The 24,204-nt window shown below is 36.0% G+C and overlaps 5 protein-coding genes across 7 annotated transcripts in view; 4 read left to right on the forward strand and 1 right to left on the reverse strand.

Moving 5' to 3' along the window:
- The first annotated feature begins 2,144 nt into the window (after nucleotides 1–2,144).
- LOC138934820 (uncharacterized) lies at nucleotides 2,145–3,929 on the forward strand. Its single transcript, XM_070298917.1, has 3 exons — nucleotides 2,145–2,967; nucleotides 3,247–3,540; nucleotides 3,707–3,929. Exons 1-3 carry the CDS (start codon nucleotides 2,145–2,147, stop codon nucleotides 3,922–3,924), a joined length of 1,335 nt encoding a protein of 444 aa, XP_070155018.1. The 3' UTR covers nucleotides 3,925–3,929.
- Nucleotides 3,930–4,676: 747 nt separating this feature from the next.
- LOC138934821 (uncharacterized) lies at nucleotides 4,677–6,689 on the forward strand. The gene is made up of 3 exons (XM_070298919.1): nucleotides 4,677–4,791; nucleotides 5,893–6,201; nucleotides 6,326–6,689. Exons 1-3 carry the CDS (start codon nucleotides 4,770–4,772, stop codon nucleotides 6,382–6,384), a joined length of 390 nt encoding a protein of 129 aa, XP_070155020.1. The 5' UTR covers nucleotides 4,677–4,769; the 3' UTR covers nucleotides 6,385–6,689.
- Nucleotides 6,690–7,817: 1,128 nt separating this feature from the next.
- Nucleotides 7,818–11,906, forward strand: LOC138934533 (leucine-rich repeat-containing protein 15). Of its 3 annotated transcripts, none has more exons than XM_070298396.1 (9): nucleotides 7,818–8,062; nucleotides 8,456–8,557; nucleotides 8,619–8,769; nucleotides 8,980–9,051; nucleotides 9,110–9,253; nucleotides 9,534–9,921; nucleotides 10,123–10,382; nucleotides 10,549–10,965; nucleotides 11,879–11,906. In XM_070298396.1, the coding sequence occupies exons 1-8, from the start codon at nucleotides 7,822–7,824 to the stop codon at nucleotides 10,958–10,960; spliced, it is 1,770 nt and encodes a 589-aa protein (XP_070154497.1). In that variant the 5' UTR covers nucleotides 7,818–7,821; the 3' UTR covers nucleotides 10,961–10,965; nucleotides 11,879–11,906. The 3 variants fall into 3 exon arrangements, with proteins under 3 accessions (XP_070154497.1, XP_070154496.1, XP_070154494.1); XM_070298395.1 differs by lacking the exon at nucleotides 11,879–11,906 and adding an exon at nucleotides 11,184–11,258; XM_070298393.1 differs by lacking the exon at nucleotides 11,879–11,906 and having other exon boundaries at nucleotides 10,549–11,083.
- Nucleotides 11,907–17,453, forward strand: LOC138934534 (cysteine sulfinic acid decarboxylase). The gene is made up of 8 exons (XM_070298397.1): nucleotides 11,907–12,127; nucleotides 13,468–13,652; nucleotides 14,073–14,370; nucleotides 14,684–14,872; nucleotides 14,950–15,014; nucleotides 15,326–15,515; nucleotides 15,785–15,954; nucleotides 16,018–17,453. Exons 1-8 carry the CDS (start codon nucleotides 11,990–11,992, stop codon nucleotides 16,280–16,282), a joined length of 1,500 nt encoding a protein of 499 aa, XP_070154498.1. The 5' UTR covers nucleotides 11,907–11,989; the 3' UTR covers nucleotides 16,283–17,453.
- A 19-nt stretch (nucleotides 17,454–17,472) lies between these two features.
- The window catches only part of Sema5c (Semaphorin 5c), an 84,990-nt gene continuing 78,258 nt past the window's right edge, over nucleotides 17,473–24,204 (reverse strand). Inside the window, exons 4-15 of the mRNA XM_070298392.1 lie at nucleotides 23,488–23,695; nucleotides 23,042–23,247; nucleotides 22,712–22,811; nucleotides 21,935–22,134; nucleotides 20,917–21,402; nucleotides 20,365–20,653; nucleotides 19,818–20,184; nucleotides 19,527–19,606; nucleotides 19,108–19,425; nucleotides 18,481–18,889; nucleotides 18,197–18,402; nucleotides 17,473–18,113 (exon numbers count right to left, since the gene is read on the reverse strand). Of these exons, the coding sequence (XP_070154493.1) occupies nucleotides 17,910–18,113; nucleotides 18,197–18,402; nucleotides 18,481–18,889; nucleotides 19,108–19,425; nucleotides 19,527–19,606; nucleotides 19,818–20,184; nucleotides 20,365–20,653; nucleotides 20,917–21,402; nucleotides 21,935–22,134; nucleotides 22,712–22,811; nucleotides 23,042–23,247; nucleotides 23,488–23,695 (3,073 nt within the window). The 3' untranslated portion in view covers nucleotides 17,473–17,909. The remainder of the gene's footprint in view (nucleotides 18,114–18,196; nucleotides 18,403–18,480; nucleotides 18,890–19,107; nucleotides 19,426–19,526; nucleotides 19,607–19,817; nucleotides 20,185–20,364; nucleotides 20,654–20,916; nucleotides 21,403–21,934; nucleotides 22,135–22,711; nucleotides 22,812–23,041; nucleotides 23,248–23,487; nucleotides 23,696–24,204) is intronic.

A 24,204-nucleotide genomic window follows, 5' to 3' on the forward strand; every position in this document is an offset into this window, starting at 1 on the left:
GCACTATCTCATAATTATAATTTCACTTTTGTATGGTAAGTAAATCTTGCCTGCGGGTAAACAATGTTTGGTTGCTCAGAGACCCAGATAGGCTAGTGTATCGATCGGGATGGCCGTAGAGACTATATTTAATAATCTTTCCCAATGCATTTGTAAAGATTCACGTATTTTATGTTTATAGGAATCAGTTTTATAATTTATAAAATTATATAAATCGTTTGTTTATCGACGATAATTAAATATAAATTAATTTTTCTGCTAATAAATATTTATCTAAAAAATGTTCCTTATATAAAATTATATGAATAATTGATATTTCTTTGTTTGACTCTAAAAAAATTAATAGGATGATTATTTTGAAAGAACGCTATAATATAGTAAAATGTTTGCTCATTTTCGTACGTGTTTTCGATCGTCAAAACTTTCATCGGGTAAAACATTTGCATGCCGGAAGATAATAGAATCATTAAAAGAATGTCACACTAATGCCATTTAAAAGTATGCCACCGGATCAAAGTATTGTAGAAGACTTGAAAAATAGTGACACCGTTATAGACTGCATCGTCCAGTACATAATAATAGATCCACCCACACTTTTAAACTTCCTTAACATTCCCGCGCTTTTTTAATAATTTTATAAAATTAATATGGGACACACGCAAATATCACGCTTTTAATGAATAAAAACGTTAAAACGTTAAAACATGATTTAATTTTCTTCTTTCTAATACAATTATTGCAAAAAATAAATCAGATATTCTTCTATTTACTTAGTTATTAATAGTAGTATTAGAAATGTATTATTGTTTTAAATTAATATATATATATATATATAAATATATAATAATATTATTATTAATAGTTAGTTAATATGTATATATATAATAATAATAAGAAAAATTATTTATTTTTTAAAATTTATTTGCAATATAAGATTGCAATACCACAACATTTTTTCTAATTTGAAAGATAATGGTAAAAAATTTTGGCAGACGACAGCGATCGATCGACGATTGTGGAAGTGTCAAAGGGGCACGATGGAATAGTAACCTAATAACGTGAACCTCGTGCCTCTTCCGAATGCGAACGGCATATATAGAGGAAGCAAAGACGACGATTTTTTATTCACGAACGTTGATCGACGTGAGTGTCTGCCAAGAGAATGACGAGAGCTTCGTGAGTTTGCCATTCGGTCAGAACGTTTCGTAGTGAATAGATTTTTGTGTTTAGTGCGGAGATGAATGAGATTTGCGAATGAGCAAATTTATAAGGAAAAAATTTATAAAACCTAAATTCCTGAAGAACAAATAAGCAGCTAAAAATCGCCGTCATTCTTAAAAGTGGAAAAGTGAATCTCTTTCTTTAAGTGGAATTAGTCAACGTATGTATATTCGTTATAATCACATCATCCTGTCTAGCTTTGTCACTAAGTGCTTATCTCATTAAAAATAATTTTATTATTATTACCTTTGTATAATTGTTTAAAAAATGACTATAATATATATTTAACAATTTTATATATTGTAAGTAAAAATATAATGATTAAATAATAATTGATTTAATTAATAGTGAGAGATATAGTAATAATGATAAAATATCGAGTTATACTGCAAGAATATTCATTGTAGAGTTGCAAATTGCAACTGTTTTATCATTCTGTATTCGTGAATTAGGGTCATTGTTGAAATGACCGCTGAAAAGGGGCGAAGACCGCTACTCACTTAGTATGCGCCGCAATTGCTTGCATTTCGTATTCAAGAGGGATCTTTTGCACTCATCTAGAAGGCATCTCGTATCGTGCTTGTTTGTACTACTTGTCAATCCTTTTTTTCTAATTAAAACAACATTAATTCCATAAAAGATTATTTTTGAAATTTCTAATTCGCCGCCTTATCTAAAGATACATAGATTTATGAAGAATCCATATTTATATATTTTTTAATAGTTACTCTTAATCACTTGATTAATTATTTATAATTCTATAAAATGTGTGATTGGACAGACAGATTATCAGATGCTTTATTTTGCACGGCATTATCTGTAAAGTATCGATAAAAATTTATTTTGCGATTTTCAGAAATCGCTTATAATATGTTCTTTTCTTGCAGATATTTATTCTTTTTTAACGATAACTCACGCTCAAAATGATGTCTCGTTATCAAACACGAAAGCATCAATTCGGCTGGATTCCAGGAGTTTTTCTGCTCTCTCTCGTTTTGGTCTCATCTCATGAAACCGTGCCTCCAAATCACCAGGGTACACCAGATGCATCAACCTTGAAGATAGAGGCCAGAGAATCCGAGGCATCAATAATTCTGGGAAAGGATCTCGTTCTCGATCCAACTTTATCGACTAGAGCCTCGATCATTGCCAATTTCAGCAACTCTGACGACATTGCGTCGACAAAAGTTAATTCCCTCGTAGATTCCACGATCGTTAATCGGATATCTTTCGGAGAACATCCCAAAAGTATTCTCCGAAAACCCTCCGTGTCGAAGAATGAGACTTCTCGACGATCTTATATCGTCGACAGTCTTTATCGTGCCAACAATGGTTCGAAGACTGCCTGGAAAAGAGACAGCTATCTCGAAGCACTAAGACACTCGCGTAACAGCGACGATCCGCGAGAAGGAATCGTGCAGACCGACTTAAAGACGAATACGAACAGAAGAGAATATGTGCAGGGGCCCGTTTACAAGCCGGAAACGGAGTACGGTTCGCCCGAATCGTCGTACCCATCCAAGAATCCGCGAATCACATACGGGGGACCTAGCGATTCTTATCCCCAATCTTTCAAACAGTCGTCGATGGGCTACAACGATAATTACAATGCTCCGCAAAATTCTTACGGTCCACCGCAGAATCCGTATGGACCGCCGCAAGATGGTCCTTCGTTTTATCCGCAGACTCCTTCGTACAGACCTCCCGGGAATTCTTATTTACCATCGCAACAAGATGAGATCAAAGGTAATGTCATACAATCGATTTGTTGTTAGACAAATTTATATTATATTTAATAAAATAAAATTTTTATAAAATTTATAAATATATATTATTAAAAAAATTTAATTATTTTTTCTCTTTTTGTTTTTTCTCTTTTTTATTTATAATAATTATTATTATTAATTTACGAATTATAATAAATGCAAAATCATTTTTTATAACAAATTTTTTTTTTTCGGTTTGAATGTTACATTTTTTAGTTCTTCTTAATCACTCGACTAATTACTTCCTGTTTTGTTTTAGGATATGGTCCTTCTATACATACTTCTATTCCAACTCCAGTCTACGGCGCACCTTATGCACTACCGGAAGTATCTTACATTTCCCTTCTGCCGAGCTTCAATCTAGGATTGCCATTTGCCCTCAAATTAAACGCATTCGCCATTGCAAAAATCATATTAAAATTAGTAATCTTCAAGATGATTGTGAAATTTATCGCGATAATTTGCTTGTTACTCTTCATACCGAAACTGGAGATAATCAAGAAAAAGGTCTCTAATAAAGATGATGACGATGAAGAACGTAGCTTATCATCGCGTAAGTTGTTAAAGTAATTTACATGAGTATCTCTGAATCTTGGATTGAATTTCAGTGATTAACTGGATTGTAATAAATTAATTTTCTTTCAATCTAAAACATTGATTCAGGTTTATCATTTCTTTAATTTCTCTATTGTTGTCCAATGGTATTTTATATTTTTCAGCTTATACGAGTTTGGAAACACTAAACAGTCTCGAAGGCGTGGTAAAAAATTCCGTCGAGAAATACGAGGCGCAAAACATTGCTCGTCCAAATTCGACAGAGAAATGCACGAGACTTACGTGTCGCATTACCGAAGCGCTTACGTTCCACGAATCTTCGTACGACTACTTGAATTTATTCAACAGCTTCGTAGAAGAAGAGAGGCAGCTAACAGAATAGAAAGTGCAGTGAGAAGTTTAAATTATCATCGAATTTCATTGTATGTCGCGTCATCTTTCTACTCATAATTATTTATTTAATATATTTATTTATCTATATTTTATAAAAAAAAAGGGGTTTTTTTCTTGATATCTCTCCTAAATGCTCAAATCATAATCCTAATTTTTCATCATGATCAAAACAGCTTAAAATGTCATATTTTTTAACCATGATTAAAGAATCCTTTGCAAAATACTGGAAACATTGAACATTACTGGATCAATCTTGTAATTGACAGCATTTGAGACGTTTAGAGAAGATTACAGGAATGATCTTTTCCTTCAGGCATGACACCGAGATTATTGGGTGCCATTACGTACTAATTGTAAATAGTGCACGAATATGTTGGAAAATATAAAATTTTACCTGAACAAGTTTTTTTTTAATCTCCTCTTTTTAATAATCAAATATATGGATATATTAACATAAGCACGTGATGTGCAATATTCTTCTTATTTATCAGACAGTAAACTACTTTCGTGCAGAAATATAAAATATATTTTTTAAATAAAAATAGAATAAAAGTTGAATATTAATTTGTAAAAGCAATCTGTATTTTCTTTAATGTATTGAGTATATTATATTTGGAAGTAAGGTGCCATATACAGCATGATCAACTCGACTATCATGATCCAAGTATAATGCATCCTACTCTCAATCCCTCTCAGGTGGGGATGGGGATTTAACTCGGTTTATAAACGTAGCATGGTGACACGATACGCCAGTTCTCTCTTGATTGCCATTCGCCGTGTCAGGAAATCGTCACCGAGAAATTTCAACTGAGACATCACTGATCAGTCGGAACGATGGAGGTAGCAATTATAGTTGGTACGAAAACTGCATCGAGTTAATTTAAGATTTTGTAGCAAAAGCAATATCCGATAATCTCCGAAATTAATTAAATATATTATAATTTTATTAATCAAATTCAAATGCGTGGTGTATACAATTGTTTAAATTATTAAAGACGTTCGGATAAATATTTGAATTTAGTTTAATAATTTATTTTTTTGCGTATATTTAAAAATATTACAAGTAAGATTTGATGATACAAATATTCTTTTGTATCTACAATTCTCTCGTTAGTTGATTTTATAAGTTTGATTTAAACTTTTGATCGTTTTTCCATGATTTCCGTTAGAGTCTGTTTTGTTAGAAACAATTTTAAATCTCAAATGTATTAATTAAAAAAGAACATTATTAAAATTTATAATAAATTCTTGGTGTTATTGCCATATATGTACGCGCACCTTTCGTCTCGCATTGATTTAAAATCCAGTTCTACTCGACCTCGATCGCGATGTTACATCATTAAAATCATTCAATAAAAAAGCGATAAAAAATCTAATTCTTTTGGTTTTTTTTTCAATTGATTATTTATTAAAACTGTTATTCACGCAAATTATTTGAGATTTTCAAAGAAATCTTTTACCGCGAAAGATTAAGGAAAATATCTTTAGATGTGCGTGGGCGTAAGTGTCCTTGAGCGAAGAAACGTCGTAATCGCGTCGCAAGGAGCGAGTTGATCTCGATTTAAAATACCTTGATTTCAATAAAGGCGCAATCATCCAATAGAGATGCGTATTAAGGCCACGCAGCATCCCAACGAGATGCTAAGCCACTATCAATTGATTTACGTAATACCGTTCTCCACAATTTGTCAACGGGGAAAATTTTTGAAAATTGCATTGATCATTCAAGTAACATATTAATGATAAGAGTAATCTCATGTGATCGTTAAAATATATTATCAACAACTTTATTTAGAGAAACTTTAAGATAATTTCGTTAATTGCAATTGCCATTTAAACAAAAATCTATTTTATTATGTTAGAAAAAACATTAATTCGAAATTTGTAAAAAAATTTGATAAAGATATTCTTATGAATTAATTTAAATTCCCTATCCTCTTTCTTTAATCTTTTCTAGCATTTGCGTTCCTTAGCATGTTTACGTTCTGCGAGAACACGTATGCTCTTCCCGATGACGCAAAAGCAACCACCATGAAGGAAATAAAAGAACCTAAGGACATAAAGGAAGCGGCGACCGCTTCGAAGGATGTAAAGGATGCTATTAAGGCTGCCAAGGATGCGAAGAAGAGTAAGAAGGAGTGCGCCCGGGATTGCGGGAACGATTACGATCCTATTTGCGTTCACGATCCTGCCGATTCCAACTTCAAACCAAGGACTTTCGGCACGCAGTGCATTTTGGATGTTCACAACTGCGAGATGGGAACGAGTAAGTACCATATATACTTAAAAATTAATATTTTGTTAATTTTTTATATAAAATTTTATATAAAATTATATTAAATAATAAAAGTTATAATCATACACATGTTTATTATTCCTCAACATTGCAGAATTGGCTATGAAGAGCAAAGGAGAGTGTCCTGGATCCGGCGGAGTAAAACTGTCTTAAATAATCGCTCGATTTCAGGGAATCATCCAGAAACCGCAAAGTAGACCGTCAAATTAATCGTTATATCTTATTATCGCGAATTTATTTAGTTTATGCAAAATATCATAATATATTGTAACCCGATGCGACTCTTTACCACAATTATAGACTAGACGTAATTACTAAAAGAAGAAAACACTAGATATATAATTACGCGAGAAAATCTCTCTGACCATAAAATTGGCCACCAAATTATATGCTATATACAATTACATAATGTAAAAGTCACATAGTGCATCTATCTAATAAATATTAATAATGAGCAACTATTGATTTCGTTTCTCATAATCATTTCCTTTTCTGCGACTTTGACACACTCATGTTGATTCTGGTATGTGATTTCTAATTTATGTAAATCAATACACCGAGTATTGAATTTTAAATATATGTACGTACATTTGAATCGGCTTTCTAATGACGACTACGATCTGTTCTAATGCAAATACAGAGTTAGTTAAATATATTCTTAACTCTGGAGTAAACAGATAATTTTTATTTTCAACACCTGTTTTATTTTCTGTTTTTATTACACGCAACTTATGCAGTTATATAAGCGGAATCGATTACGTATCGTATTATGCATCTTTATTTTCACGACTTGATTTTTCACCATTTTTATTTTATTTTGCTTTTGTTGAAAAAAAAAAAATATATATATTTTTTTTTGAAAATGAACGATTTCCCTTTAAGATTCTTCTTTGCATCATAAATAATAATTTAAAAGTTAATTTAAGATATTAAATGCAGGGGTTCCTTGCCAATATTAATTTTCATATTGATTATTTTAATACTATAAGAAGAAGGAAATGTATGTGACTGTAACTATGACGTAATCTTTATCTTATTTTTTTTCTTCAATATATTTATCAATATTGTATTATATTATTGTAATATATTTCCGTCGCTTTTTTGCAGCTGATTTGTACCGAATGATGTCGACACTTTCCAGACAAGTTGTTATTACCGATTGATAAAATAAAACAATTATAATAACTTTGTAATTCATTTTCTAGAGGGCCAAATAGAGATTAAGAAATATTAATTTAAATTACAGATGAGAAAATGGCCGAATTTGAATTTACTTAATATATCTTTAATATATATTAATTTAATTAATTATATTAAAATGTAATAAAAGTATCGCAACATTAGATATCAATTAATTATATGTAATTTATTCTAATGTTAAAATATATTACATTTATATATATAAAATGATTTTATGCCTATTAATTATTTTTTAGAAAAAGATCCGGTAAAGATAATTTTCTCATAAATGTCACAAGCATTATGTTGCTAAGCATATATGAACGGCGCATGTGCATTAAAGAGCGTAATTTGTACGGGCGGGGCTATTGTCCGTCAATCTTCGTTGTAACGAGTTTACCTTTCAAATCAATGCACACGATAATGAGGATGCGACCGCGAGCGATGAAGAATGACGGCCGTCCGCGCGTCCTCAGTCCGGTGCACTTTGTCCCACCTACAATGTGTCATCATCTGGTCCGGATAACGCGTGACATGACCGACTTATCTTCAAAACTTTACTGCGTAATTGTTCTCTTCTCGTTATGCGAGACGAGAACGTACCCTCTAGTCTCGTACACCTGCACGACCGCAAGCACGCGGACGCTAACAGGTAATCAATCGCACGAATCAAATAGTTATCGGCGACTGGATCTGATAATAGAAATCGATACCAGAATTATGCGAGAAGTAATTTGAATCAAAGTTTTATAAAATTGATAATTATATGCTATATACCGCTTTGAATGTTATACAATAGATTGAGATCGCTAAATATTATTTGTATGTAGATTTACGCGTTATCTATAAAGATCACGCTTTCAAAAGTTCTAAAGCCGGAAAAAACGAGATTTTTGTAAAAAAAAAAGACTAAATTAAATGCATAAAATTTTTAAGATTGTAATTTTTTTTTTTTATTACATTTTTTCTGTATCATCTCACTTGTCGATACGATTTAAGATACGCGACTTCAAATCTCGAAATAAAACATTCCATATAAGCGCAGATACGGAACATTCATCGACGTCAGAATCGGTGTCGTTCTTCGAAGAGATGGAGAACCGATTGTCGAGCCTCGAGCGGAGACTGCGAGCGGTCGAGCAGCCGGGTAAGAGTCTCGCGATTCGCATACTCGATGAATACAAAAATACACTCAATGCTCTTGGCAGTTTGGCAGATCAGCCTGAGGGAAGAGGACTGGGAGATTTGCGCCGAGGGACCGTGCAAATGCGTACCGGAGATGAAATCGGTGTCCTGTTGGAGATACGATCTGCTGGATCTACCTCCGATGCAACTGGTCCCCGCCGATGTATTGAAACTGTAAGTGTCTCTTGCAACAATCTAAAAAGTCTAACTTGAATAACTTTTTTTCTTAAATGAAAGAAATACATATTTTAAACTTTATTTTCCATTTTTTATTGCAATTTTTTATAACATATGTTTCTGACTTTTCCCGTAGAGTATTACCACTGCAGTCTCAATATAAATGTCTTGAGAGTGGAAATCACATGTTTGACATGCCTTTTACAGGGATCTCGGGAATAACCGGCTTAATGCTCTACACAGAGACACATTTAGAAACATGACGCGGCTGCACTATTTGTAAGTGATGTAAGTAACGACCGCGAAATGAGACTTCTAACGAAATGACGAATTATAGAGATCTGAGCAGCAACCTTATCGAGCATTTAGCATCAAATTTGTTCCTGCCGCTGCACGGTGTTGCAAATGTCAGGCTTAGTAACAATCTGTTGAAGGAGATGCAACGAAATCAGTTCTTCGAGTTAAGGAATCTTCGAATACTGTATGTCAGACATTCAACGATATAAAAAATAATTTTTATATGTCAAAAATTTATATATATAAAAGATGTATAATTGTAAAAACTTGTTATACGTAAAATTGCGACAAGATTTCTAAATTAAATTTCAGTTAACAATTGAGAGAGAAATCAATCATAAAATAATGAAAAATAGATATCGTCTTATAATTTAATTAAACATTTAGAATATTAGATATATTCTGTAAATATGTACATTAAAATTTAAATTAGATTTAATAATATCTCATTTTATTTTACTTAGCGATCTGTCATCGAACAAACTCCGAACATTATCGGAAGATCTTTTTCTGAGCAATAGACTTTTGACTTTATTGGATCTTTCGTCGAATCGCATCTCGTCGTTATCTCCTGGTACGTTTCGTGGTCTTGGGAATCTTGAGGAATTGTTGCTCGGTAAAAACCGGTTAACCGGATTACCCGTTCCAATTTTCCGAGATACGATTAATCTCAGACGTCTCACGCTCGAGGAAAATCGTTTGAAAGAACTGCCTAACGGTATATTAAAAGATTTAACTTCTCTCAAAGAGTTAGATATGAGAGATAATCGATTAACAGAAATATCTAAGGGATTGTTGTCGGCCCTCGTACAGCTAGAACTTCTGGAAATATCGAGCAATAGAATATCCCATGTAAATATCGTAAATTCATTTCTTTTATTTTTAAAATCGTAGCACTAATATATACATTATAAGTTTAAAGTTATAAAAATATTTTCTTGTAAGAAAAAAATTTATATCTTATAATATTATAAATATTTATAAAATATTAATATTGATTAATGTTTTTAAAAGATTATCTTTCTCTTTAAGTAGTTTTGTTCTTTGCGATAGATTGATACAAGAGCCTTTCTCGGTATGACAGCGCTTCGAGAGCTTCGACTAGGACATAATCATATAAAATATTTGCCACCTGGATTATTCAATAACTCTGTGTCATTGGAACGTCTTATCCTTTATGGCAATCGTATAGAAATCTTAATAAGAGGCGTCTTTCGCGGATTATCTAATGTCACCTCTCTTTTCTTGCAATCTAATCGATTAAAATTAGTACAATCAGGAATTTTCGAGGATACGCCGAGATTGCAGAAACTGTGAGTCGATACTTGACTTTCGTATAAATATACAATTTTGAATTTAATATTGAAAAATATCAATTTTTTTCTTTTTCAATACTTAATTTTTACAAAGAAATATTTAAATTAATAAAAGAGAGATATATTTTCTTCAATTCTATAATACCGTATCGTGTTTCTTTAGGCAATTGGAGTCAAATGACCTCTCTTTTTTGCCAGCTGGCAGTTTGGATGCAATACCGATGATACAACAGATACGTCTAGCTCGAAATCCTTGGCATTGCGATTGCCATGCCTCTTATATCGCCTCTTGGCTACGCAGGAGATTCGCCAGCTTCGCGAATCTGACGAATCCGTTGCAGATACAACAAGCTTTGATCTTGACAGGCAATTGGAGTATCTGGGAATTTGGGGCTGGTGCAACTTGTAGAGGCCCTGGTATTCTAGGTGATCAGTCGCTGCTGCGTCTGACCTTTCACGAACTCTGTGAGGGTCAATGGGCTTCCATGAAGGGTATCGTACCTCGGTTACCTCTCGACGCTATAATGCCATCCATTACGTCGCGTGAGATCAGAAAAGACACAATTTTAACATAATCTTGGTATGATTTTGGTACAATCTATTAATTATAATAGATAATTTACGGCGGTACAATAATCTTGAAATGAAATGTAAAAACTCATTTCTAAACTTTTGCACAATCGACATTACATTTATAGTTTTATATATTGAATTAACGCGTAAAGATAATTAAAAAATAATTATTATGCATATATTTATTATAATATTGATAATATATATTATAATATATTGTTGCAGATATAAAAAAAAACCTAAAATTCAAATACACGAGTTCGTGTCTATATGAAACATAGAATACCACGTGATATTATTAATAAAGCATTTAATAATGATTGAACAATGATTATAACAAGCCTTCTTATAAGGAAACTTGCATCATTCCTAGTTATATTTTTCATTCTTATAAGAAATGCAACATGAGCGAAATATTGTACATTCGTGTTAATAACTGTGCACTGTGCGATAACGCGGCTTATAATATTTGTAATTATAAAATATAATATAAATTATATTATAAAATGACAATATATATGTCAAATAAAAATTCGATTTAAAAAGAAATACTTTGTATTAAAAGTGCGTTATTGCAAACTATTCTCAAGATTACGTTCTTGCGTTTTTCATCTATTTTAGAATAAACAGAACTCTTTAGTAATTTATTTCAACAGTCATCAAATTATGCAATAAATTTATATATAAATCTAAAAAATTGCTCTAAAAATTTAGAACGCTGATATAGATTCATGTACTTTCGCTATATTTTTATACGATTCGAGAACAGATAAAAGGCATGCGTTGGCATGAGCGTGACGAATGTATTTTGTATATGGAGATGAATGTAATTGGCACGTACGAATGGCATTTCTGCAGCGATGGAACGATGAGTTGCCGAGATTCGCAATCATACGATGTGTTTTCAATGATCGCGACAGAGAGCGATCCCCTCATAGTCGAAATGGAAGGGGTCTAACATACAAAACCGATGGATTTGTTGACTGGTTAGTCAGTCTGGCTCGCTCGCTTCTTTCACTGTACACTTTACGATGGCTGGGAGTGAGTCAAGCACCAGCAATGTCGTCACGATGTTGGAGGATCTCCTGAGGATTCTCAAAGAAGAACGTGTTTTCGATCGATCCGACGATCAACGTGTCGTACAATTTGTGCATCCCGAAGTGTTACAGGTGAATATTAATTTGAATTCTCACGTTAAAATGTTATTCGTACGTATCTGCTGTTCAATGCTTTTTACGCTGTGAGGGATATATTTTACATCTTAATATTATACCTATTAATCCGTTTGTATTCCGGTCGTATTTCTGTTGTCACCATTTTATACACTATAAAAATATCCGTCTTATGTCATATTTCTGTTATCTTTGCGTTTTAATTAACGATAAATCCAATAAACAGTTAATAAAGTTTAATATCATATGTAACTTTAAATAAGATAAAATACGAAGGAGATCATCTATGCATTATAATTCTCAATTTACTCGATTAAGGAGGCAAGTGTATTTAAAAAATTATTAACTGTTTCAATTTTAAACAACGTATAGAGATCGCGAATTTTTTGATTGCTAGAATTTTTGCTTTAGACATAGAATATATTTATTTCTTTCATTTGTCTCATTGTTAATTCAAATATCATTTTTTGTTTGAATACTTTTTTTATCCAATCTTGAAAAGAAAATAGATATTGTAATAAAATCTATGCTTTTCTAATTAATCACTTAACAATTCTTGTTAAGCATAAACATTATATATAAACGATAGAATCGTTAAACGATTAATTAAAAAAGCATAAATTTTATTACACTATCTATTTTATTTTGTGCTTATTGTAAATATCTGCAATGCAACCTACATAGATAAGCGATAGATTAGCATAAAAAGACATTCTATAATGCACGATAGATTATTTGCTTGTAAAATATTTATTAACACGATACGATTATTAGAACATAAAAATATTTCCGATGTAATTGTGAGGTCAACGATTATAATATTAATATCGTTGTTATCATCATGTGCAGCGTTGACCAGACGAAGCATCTCTCTCTTCGAAGAATTTTGATATGCACGACAACGTATCGTTCTTCTAAGGCTGATATTATATTTATCGTATGACGAATTTGTCAGATATAGCGATTGGTTATCGAACAGAAAATTTCTAGAGTCTTTATCAAAATTGTAAGAATTCTTTTTCTAATAGCCAACCGATACATTCAACAAATATTTTGTCGTATGAATATAATATCAGTCTAAGTTGATTCATTAATAGATAATTTTTAAAAACGAAAAATATTTCTCTCCGAATTAATGAATCAGATTCGGCAGATTTGATTATTTCGACTGATGTAATTGAATATAAGAATTATTTCGAATAATAAATTGTCGTATTATTTACAGCTCTAGCGGATGCTTAAAAGAATATAAAGATTATAAAGATGCTGTAATGATAGAACACTAATTTTGATTAATAATCATCGTTCTTCTCTAATCAAATGTTATTTTTGTATAGGATAAGATACCATTTTCTTTGGATGAAACTCCAGTGGAAGAGAAGGAACTCGAAACGTTGATACGTCAGATTATACGATACTCCGTGAAAACGAGCAATTCGCATTTTCATAATCAACTTTACGGTGGCGTTGACGAATACGGGCTAGTTGGCTCCTGGTTAACGGAGGTCTTGAACACTAGCCAGTAAGAGCAGTATCAAGCTGCATTAAGAAATACTTAATGCTTAGCAATAATGAACAATATTTTTTCCACATACGTTCGCAAAATATAATATCATCTGATACTTCTTTCGAGACAACGTGATAAATAATCAAAGCTATTACATAACTATTGTCATATCGCTAATCTGCTAACATTGCATCTCAGACGACGCATGACTTATCGCACTACTGCAAATAACATATATTAAATCCTTATCGTCGCTAAAAAAGTTTGATCTCATTTAAAAAATAAAAATAAAATATTAGATTAGGCTCTCTTTCGTATTAAATGCTCTTAACATGTTACAAAAATAATGCTCCCTGAAAATAAAATACAAAATAAATACTAATTAAATAAATAATATATATAACTACAATTATATAATAAATATATTCTTGCTAGGTATACATTTGAAGTGGCGCCCGTATTTACTTTAATAGAGCACGAGGTGATAAAGAAATCGTTGCAGCTGGTGGGCTATCCGTCAATGCCGTTTGCCGATGGTATAATGTGTCCAGGTGGTAGTATAGCAAACATGTACGCGATGATGATGGCCAGACATACGAGATTTCCGGAAGCCAAAAAATCGGGCATCTGTTGCTTCGGGAAATCTCTAATCTGTTTGACCAGCGAAGACGGTCATTACTCGATCTCGAAAGCTGCCAATTGGCTAGGTATAGGCATCGATAATGTTTGTAAGGTACGAATATCATTCAATCCCAATATGCGACAATATATATGTTTTATTAAGTATCATCACATTCTGTCTTTTAAGAAAGAGAAAAGAAATTCGGAAATTACATTATCTTTTGTAAATGTATATCGAACAACGTCCAGAAATGTTTTTCGCAAACTAAGAATATTACATTAATTTTGTTTATCAAATATAAAAAATTATTTTTTATTTTTAATATTAAAAATATAATAATATTGAGAGAAGTTTGAATTAGATTCTGTAACTACGCTGATTGTACAAGAGTTATATTCTTTGAGAGTAAATTTTTTTGTCGCAGGTAAAGACTGACGAATATGGTCGTATGAAAGTGGATGACCTAAAGGAAGTTATAAAGAAGATGAAGGATGACGGACACTTACCGTTTTTCATAAACGCCACTGCCGGTACTACTGTTCTCGGAGCTATCGATCCATTGCTGGAAATCGCCGAGATCTGTCGCAGTGAGAACATCTGGTTACACGTAGACGTTCGTAAAAATATAAATTGTATGAGAGTTGTTAACTCGAGAGGGGATGTAATCTAAATTAGAGATCTCTTGTGCAGGCTTGTCTCGGTGGTAGTTTGCTGCTTTCGGAGCAATATCAAAGTCGACTACGCGGCATCGAATTGTTTGTAATTGTTTTTTTTACCAACGCTATCGAGGAAGAAAAGCGACGAGTGTTCAAGATTGACGCAGCGATTATTTGCAATCGAAATCGTCACTAGTTGTTACGTAAATCAATATTATCCGCATAATTTATTCGAATTGAAAGAACTTTGCTCTCGAGAAAATGTTAAGCAATATTTGTTACCAACTAAATAAATAGAAAAAGACATAGACTTTCCTTCCTCGTGCGTTAAAAATACCAATTTGAAATGATTAATCAGCACATACCAATTTTCTTTGATCAAGTATTGTTCTATGACGCGACTGATTTAGATCAAACTCAGTTGCCTGGAATCCGCACAAGATGCTTGGAGCGCCGCTACAATGTTCCCTGTTTCTAGTCAAAGGTGAAAAAACATTGCACAAAGCGAATTGTTATAAGGCGTACTATCTCTTCCAACAAGATAAATTTTACGACATCAGCTGGGATACGGGTGATAAAAGCGTGCAATGTGGCAGAAAGGTAATTATTTATATAGTTATTATATTGTATATTATATATTATATATTAATATTATATTATATATTTATAAGTTATTATATTGTAATATTTAATCTCATAATAAGTTAAAAGTTTTATTCATACGTATATATATATAAAAGATTCACTTAAGAGATTACTAAAAAAAGAAGTCTAAAAAGGGAAAATATTGTAAAAACGTTTAGACAACATTTTTTGACCGAGAAATAATCATAGTTTTTTACTTATAACATTCAATAATACATCTCAAGGTCGATGCAATGAAATTTTGGTTAATGTGGAAAGCTCGAGGCACGATAGGCCTTGGACTACTGGTGGATAATGCAATACATTGCGCAGAATATTTTTTTAAACGAATTCAAGAAACTCCTGGCTTCCGGTTGGTGCAGCCTAATTATCAATTGTGCACCGTTTGCTTCTGGTAAGGAATCTTATGTGATTATCGCGAAATTCGCGATCGGTATTACGACGAGTTTCATTTCAGGTATATACCTTCGAAAATGCTTGGCCAGCCAGAAACTTCAAATTGGTGGAAGCAGCTATACAATATGACAACTGAGATAAAGAAACGTCTGACTTTGCGCGGATCTGTCATGATCGGTTATACACCTCTACTGCATAGGGAGTGTGGCAATTTCTTTCGTATGGTCGTGACCTGTCAACCACCGCCCACCGAATCGTCCATGGATTTCATTATTAAAGAGATCCAAGAAGTTGCGTTAAAGTTAGATGAAGAATCATTGTCTTAATCTCTTCCGCTCACGAGCTTCATATAACGAGATATTAAAGGACTCATCTTTCTTATCGAGAATATAGGAATATTATTTATTCAGTATTAATTTCTAAAACTATTAAAAAGGAGAATATTTATTTATTGCAAATGAATGCGCGAATAAATGCATCGCATACAGTACTTATTGATCGCATATATACGTGACCTTGATAACGGGTATTTTATCTTATACAGTATCACACGTTATGTCAAAGATTCTTATATCTTTTGTATATTATCTTACATTCTTTTCATAGCATTACATGATTGTCTCGTAGGAGATAATTAACGTAGGAGATAACTAACGCGCGATCGAAAACTTTTAATTTAGCATCTTGTAAGACATTCTTCTAAGTTTCAAATGTGAAATTTTGCTCATCGCGGCAAGCAAAGAGGTAAATTATTCTAATGATCGCATACATACACGCGACTCAATGTGAGCCAATATAAACGCAATCGTCGCGCAACGTATGTGTTTATCGTTACACATCTATTTTACACGCATATGATGTACGCACATTTGTTCCATCGTTATAAAGCTAAGAAGATGCATTTTTATATACAACTCCGTATCATGGCACTACATTATTCGATATAAAATATTCAATAATTCTCCTAAATAAGAACATAAAAGACAATCTTTCTTTCTTCAAGACGAATATATATATAACACATTTTGTATTTGTACAACTTCCAATTAATCGATCCTTAATAGACTAATCGTCCATGTAATCGCAGCGTAATAGACGCGTTTCCCTGTTTTCTTCTCTCTTGCAGAAATAACCATATATGTAAAGTATATTACCTATAAATATTCACATTGGGATGAGGGATCATGAAACTTTATACAAATGAATCAAAGAGTTGAATGCCCAGGCAATGAGCAAAATTACTTCTCGATTTTGTCCGTTTGCATTCTTTATCTCTCTTCTTTTTGAGATGGAAGGAATACACACACACACACACACACGCATATATATATACAGAAACAAAAATAAACTTTTATAAAATCTCTCGAAACAATGATCTTCTCTGGGTTACCCTCCGGAAGCTATTGCATCGCTCCGGAAACGAGGCGTCGCGAAAAATGCCATTCGACTATGAGGCATACTTATATGTACTTTAAAACGTGGCAATTGCAAAAGGGAGAAAAAAAAAAAAAAAAAAAAAAAAAAAAAAAAAAAAAAAATCCTTACCAAAATACGTATCGAATTTTCTGTGATCTTCGTTCAATATAAAACAATCTCAGACTTGCACTGTCAATCGCAGCATTGTCATTAACTAATCAAATGCGGCGGAGAACATGTATATCACTAACATTAGCACTAAAAACATAGAGTCTTGCAGACGGGCGCTCCTTTGATCGCCTTAGTTTAATTAAGTAGATACACTCTTCCTGGAACGTGAAAGTTCTCCAGTCACACATGTGTCACTTTTAATATTAATCGATTGATAAGGTTTATATTAGCTGCCAAATGCGTGGAATGAATTAACATTCGAGGTCAGCAATGTTACATATCATCTCTACGAGAATCACACGTCGGAAAGACCAGAGCACAAATGAAACAATGCATTATTCGCACGACTCCGTACGCATGACTCGTTCAGTAGTACTTGTCCTGATCGAGATCAGCACGAATATGTTGTTGGCCGTGACTGTTACGTTTCAAGGTGGCGGATTCGTAATCAAGACTTTTCGGATATAGCTTGGGACTACCAAGACCGTTAACGTTGGGATTATTTTTACCGCGTAGAGTCCCGTTTCCGTTGGTGCTGCCTGAAAAGCTGGGCTGTCGCTTTGCGTTTACCTGTAAAAATTATATCCTTTCAAGTATCCGTGTCAAGAACGTGCTCAAGTATCCGGTCGAGTACGCTCTTTCGATACTCTTACCTCTTTCAACGGCACGGTGACGTAAGGATTTTGTTTACTGATATAATGCGGATTTCCTGGCATGCGCGGTTTGCGTCGTTTTAAGTAGAAGAAGCACAGAATCGCTGTTAATGCCAAACCGGCAACAAAACCGATTACGCAGCTGCCCACTACTGCGCCCACTGTCACGCCCGAATTCTCCACGCTTGAAGGCAAGGCGTTTACATCTGAAAAAGCATGCGTAACACGCGTTCATTCAAACACTCTAAACTTTATCCCAACTGCGTATCACCAAACAAACTCACCGTTGTCCATGCAATCCGGAAGGCAATCGCGTGTCTCGCGGGTCGGCCCTTCGCACATGCCGGGTCCCTGTAGAAGGCATATTCGTTTCCGGTGTTGCTGATGATCGCCGTCGCACGGGGTCCAACGCGACCACGTGTCCCAACCAGCTAGCGATTCACAACTGGCCATCTCGCAGGTTTCCCTAACCAATCGGGGACCGCTGCAACTCTCTGGACCGAGACACTCTCTCGTCCTAGTACGTACGCCGACACCGCAGGTCGCCGAGCACTCGGACCACTCCGTCCAACACGACCATTGCCCCTCTGCCGTGTTGCCACTGCCGGAATTCACGCGGCACGGATGCTGGTTGCAGACTCTACTCTGCGCAGAGAGGCCGCCTTCGCATGGTGGCGACTCACATTGCCTCACCTGTACAAACGTAGCACATGTGCTCGTTTTCATACTTGGATATAACACGGTGGTATTGAAAATTTGATATTTTATATATTAATAATCTATAGTGTAATTTCAACAAATTTTTTAAATTTAGTTAAAGATATTATAGATCAAGCAGTAACCAATTTCACAAAATTCACTGCTATGTATATATGTTACAAGATATCAATAAAACTGCGACAAATACTTACTCTATGTTGGGTACCCCGCCCGCAAGGACGATCGCATGAACCCCAAGAAGACCATTCGCCCCAGCCGCTCTCATTGATGGATTCTGCATCTTTCCCTCTCTGACAAGACCCATCATTCCTACAATAGCGTTCCTCCTCCTTGGCGAGTTGCACTCGCACGCTTGACGGATCATCTGTCTGCGCGCGGCAACTGAATCGAAAACGCTTCTCCAGATAGCCCGTACTGCCGCTTTGCAAACTGGCGTTCACTGCCAACCAGGGAGTCCATCCAGAATATCGTCTTGTCTCAGCGCATTCATGAGTATTACATTCCTCAACCTAAAAAAATTCGTTTTCGTCAAACAATTTGACTGATTGTATAAAACAAAATCTACATCGGCGAATAAAGAGATATTTTTTCACGAGACATTGAAACTTGCCTGAAAATCGCATCCAAGACATTCAACGCCACCCTTCTTCGGCGACGGATTATCGCAAGTTCTCTTTCTAATACGTATTCCTAAAAAATGTAAATTATTAATTTTACAAACGTTCATGTTATAGAATACAAACTGTGCAAGATTCCATATTACCATATACAACGCAAATATTTAAAATACATCGAGAAAGCATTAAGTCTTTAAGAAATTTCATTAAGAATTTCTTAGATTTTTATATTGTACGGATATTATTATGCAATTATGTTATCGATGCTGCTATTAGATACTTACCGCCATTGCACGGTCGCGAACACGCATGCCAGGGGCCCCAAGTCGACCACTGTCCGTTCTGAGGCGGCGGGATGACTTTGGCGGGGACAGGACAAGGCGGCAGATCGATGCACACGATATCGTCGTGATCGTGACCGACGCAAACGCGCCCGCCGAACTCAGGAGCCGGATTCGTGCAGGTTCGCCGACGAGTTTTCATCGCGAAACCGCAAGTCTGAGAGCAGGCCGACCATGCTGACCAGGCGGTCCAGCCACCGTGAATGGTGCAATTTGTTACTCTGACACGCGCACCTGTGCAGCTCTCGCCACCGTGCTGTGGCGGAGGATTGTTGCATTCTCTGGTCTGACATTGGCACGTGTCAATCTTCTATAAAACAGATTTTAAACGTTATTTTCATCGATAGAGAAAATACTCGCGATTAAAGATAGTAGAGATATTTCGAAGTTTCATCCAGATATTTCAGACATCGATAAACTGTCAATACTCCGTCTTATTTTTAAATGAGGCTAAAGATATCCTCAATGTATCTGATGAATAAATACCAACCTCCGCGTGTTCGCTATGCGAGTGAGAGTGAGCGTGACTGTGTCTGGACGATTGTTCCCCCATGCCGTGTTGGCAGGGCGACCAAGAACTCCATGCGCTCCAGCCCCCATCGACAGGATCGGTGAGCACTGGGCACTTGGTGACTTCCTGATGCCAATGATTTGCGAGATAATTCTGTTTCGGTGCCTGCGCACATTTCATGAGATGCTCGTTCCATCCACAATACGGCTCCTGGGCATTCAGGCACGCTTGACGGCTTCGATGACGATAGCACTGAACGGCAGGTACGCTAAAGGGCGGAAGATATATATTATGGTGCGGTTTAAGCGAAGCATTAAAAAAACGCATACAACGTTTATTATATACGCTAAACATAATTGACGACGAATGTCTCTTGTTAGTTTTGACACAGCGTGATTTTCAATCGATTTACGATATCTATAATATATTTACATCAATGTCCACGTAATATCAATCACGATTTAAAAGAAAGCGAAAAGAATCGAATTTTTAATTCTATTATTTATAAGTAAACAATAATCATCGTCTTACCGCAAAAGGCCAATTTCCATGCCGACGTAGAGACTCTGCGTGTCCTTGAGAAATTGCATCGTCATCGGCGGCGAGGGCGAGGGTCCCCAAACTTCGACGATGCACGTTTCCTGCGTTCTCGGTAGAACGGAAATCTTCTTGATCAGCCCGGTCGTCGTGGCGACGTAGAGGACCGTCACGCTACGGTGCAGCTTGGTTGGCGTCACATCCACCGCGATGTGGGTGAATCGCTCGAGGGTCGCGGTGTGCAGCGGACCCAGCATCGTGCTCTGAACCGCCTCGTCCATCAACTGGTACCTCTGATTGTCCATGATCTGATGCGGCGCGGTGCTGGACGGGGGGCCGCAGCGTTGTCGATTATGATGCGCGACCGGTCTCCTTTCCCAGGCGGCGCCCGCGTTTTCCTGATACTTGAAAGGTCCGTTAAAACTAGCGGCGATCGCCGACATGTTGTACGCGCAGATTGCGGAGCCTGCGATGCCGTTACTGCGGCGGGAGAAAAGAAGAAAAAAAATAAATTCCATTAAAGCCGGTCGTTTCATCGGGGAAGAAAGTGCAGCTTCCAAAACATTCTATTGTTATCAAACATAAAGAGCATAATATGAAGTAAATGATCATCTCTAAAAAAAAAAAAAAAAAAAAAAAATGTACATTTTCATTGGCGTAAATTTCTACATGCGAATTCTGAAAATATAACGAACCGCATGAATAACGAATAAAACTGTTGATTTTCAACTCATATTAATCCATAAGATCATATTAAATAATTAAATTTCAATTATTCAGTTAAAATTAATTAATATTGTGTTAAATCTAATGAGTTAATTCTAATGAATGTAACGCTGATTAAATTTCATCTACAATTTACGCCAAATACAAAATAAAATTGGTTCGCGGAATCGCATAATCAATTTGTCATTTACCGTCTCTTGCATCTCCCTGGAGTTTGTGGACAGACATAAACACAGATGACAATTAATGCGCCTGCGAATTAATCACATCGCTGAGCGATACTTACATAGGAGTTGTAAAGGTCGCGTAAATGATTCCCTCTTCCGGATGATAAGCCGCGCCTTGGATCTCATCGTAATAGAATGGAAATTCGCCGGGGAGAGAGCAATTCAAACGGGCTTTACTAAAGGTCGTCCATACGTCCTTCATCATAATCTGTCCGCCTCGATCATTCTTGCAAACCCTCGCTATCCTCGAATATATTTTCTGCAATCGTACACCGCAACGTACTATCAGTGAACCTCGTTTTTTGACAAGCTTCAATGCATTATCATCTGATAACGATCTATTTAAGGAAAGAGAGAAAGTTCGAAAGGATCTAAGAAAGATTTAGTAAAATTTTTAGTGATATCTTAAACGTTTTTCACACTTTTGCGTTACTCGAGTAGCGTTTAATAAATTAATCTAATCGCGATGAAGAGGAGTTTAATCTCGCGCTTGTATGATTCCGATCATGATACGATCGCGCGAGCGGATGCGGAATATTTTATTGAAACTATCCTCTAGGCGGCAATTTGAGCGGCGATAGATTGAGAAAATGATAAACATCGCGCGAACTAAAATCACGATTGCCGGAGATAATATTTTTCTGCCGCGCGAGAGGAAAATCCGCGACGCGACGCTCGTTTCGACAAACATCGTAAACGGCTAATTATATATACGCCTGACGCAAGTCGGAGGAGACGAGATCGCTAATCGCGCGCGAGAAGCGGCTCCTCGCGTGTCTTAGAATGATGGAAAACACGTCATGCCGGATTTGCTCTCTGTACGGAATCGATCTTACCTTGCCACAGTTGATGTACTCCACGGCGGATTCGCGAAATAGAAAGTACACGTGATCCTCCGTCTCGAAGCTGCCGACGAACTGCGGGTCATTCAGCCACCTAAAGGGAAAGCGCGAGCTTAAGAGAAACCATGATCCTCCGGCACGATAAATTTCGCGCGATAAATAAGACGAAATCTTGCGACGTAGTATATAATTTGGTCTCTCGTTTATTTTTTAACAATCTTGGTGGAATATTTATGAAAATTAAGACACAATGTAAACGACAGATTTATATGACACAATTCGTAACGAGCATCAAGATCGTATTTCTTTTTATATAAAACTTACTTGGAATCGTATTGTCGCGTCCTGAGATTCGGTGACGCCAGCGTTCTGTAGATCGCAGGATCAGCTCCGGAGAAGTCGGTCGACGCGCCGGCGAAGAGGCCGCCGGAAGGACCTCTCGAGAGAAGCGCCGTGACATTTGCATGCGGTGAATACGGACACATGGCCACGCCCGACATCTCGCTGGTCACGCTCGTTATATTCTCGATCTGCGATCATAATTGCTACCGTATAGTAACTACGCCCGCAACATCCGTTACGAGGTCCGTATCGAGCATAATGTCGAGCCTAATGACGGTAATCTGATTTTATTGACATCGTCCGACGGACAGCCGCGACGATCCGCGCCACAAGCAACAAGGGGAAAAAAATAACATAGGGCTCGTTATGTTACGGACGAGATGCCATTCGTCTGAATCGGATCGGACGGATTCCTTTCGAGGACGTACCTCTCGCCACGCGCACCATGGACTGAAGGCGTAAGTGCCGCAGGTGAAGAGGCTCTTGCCGTTGCTGAGGAGCACCTTGACGTAATTATGACAATCCTCGACGCTCTGGCCCTTATTCTGACAGGTGTTGACCTTGTCCTCCGGCGCGGACCACGTGGCCTGCTCCAAGTCCGTAAGCGACGTCAGCGTCAAGCGGTACAAATTATCTCTGAAAAGACACACTTTATTTACATCTCCATCATCGCGTGCTCTCCACGTGTCGTTAAGCGCGTTCCATACGCAAAGGCAGACGCTATTAACCTATTACAAGCCCACTCACATCGCCGTGAATGTCTCCGCTTGACACTTTTGCCACATTTTTCGTAGCAACATCCGTCAAAATCGTGTAACGGACACTTGTCAACCGACATTTTTTACGATTGAACAAAATAAATCAATTTTTATATAGAATCGAAACTGCAGTTTCTCGGGGGGGGGGGGGAAATCATCGATATATCCATAAAAGGCTTCCGTGGCCTGGACTCAACTCTCGCAACCTTGAATGGATTTCATTAAAACGTTACTAGATCGCCTCATTGAAAATCAAATAGCGGCCGATAATGAGGAATGCTATTGGCAATACATCACGATGCGTATCTCAATTTTAAATCGAGAAAGAATAACCGTGGCGAGTGACAGTGACGACGGCGGCGATTTCCTTCGTAGAAGCGACGCGCA

The sequence above is a fragment of the Polyergus mexicanus genome, unplaced genomic scaffold (assembly GCF_030449975.1).
Source record: "Polyergus mexicanus isolate NDT 795.1 unplaced genomic scaffold, iyPolMexi1.0 SCAF_7, whole genome shotgun sequence".
Classification (NCBI taxonomy): Eukaryota; Metazoa; Arthropoda; class Insecta; order Hymenoptera; family Formicidae; genus Polyergus; species Polyergus mexicanus.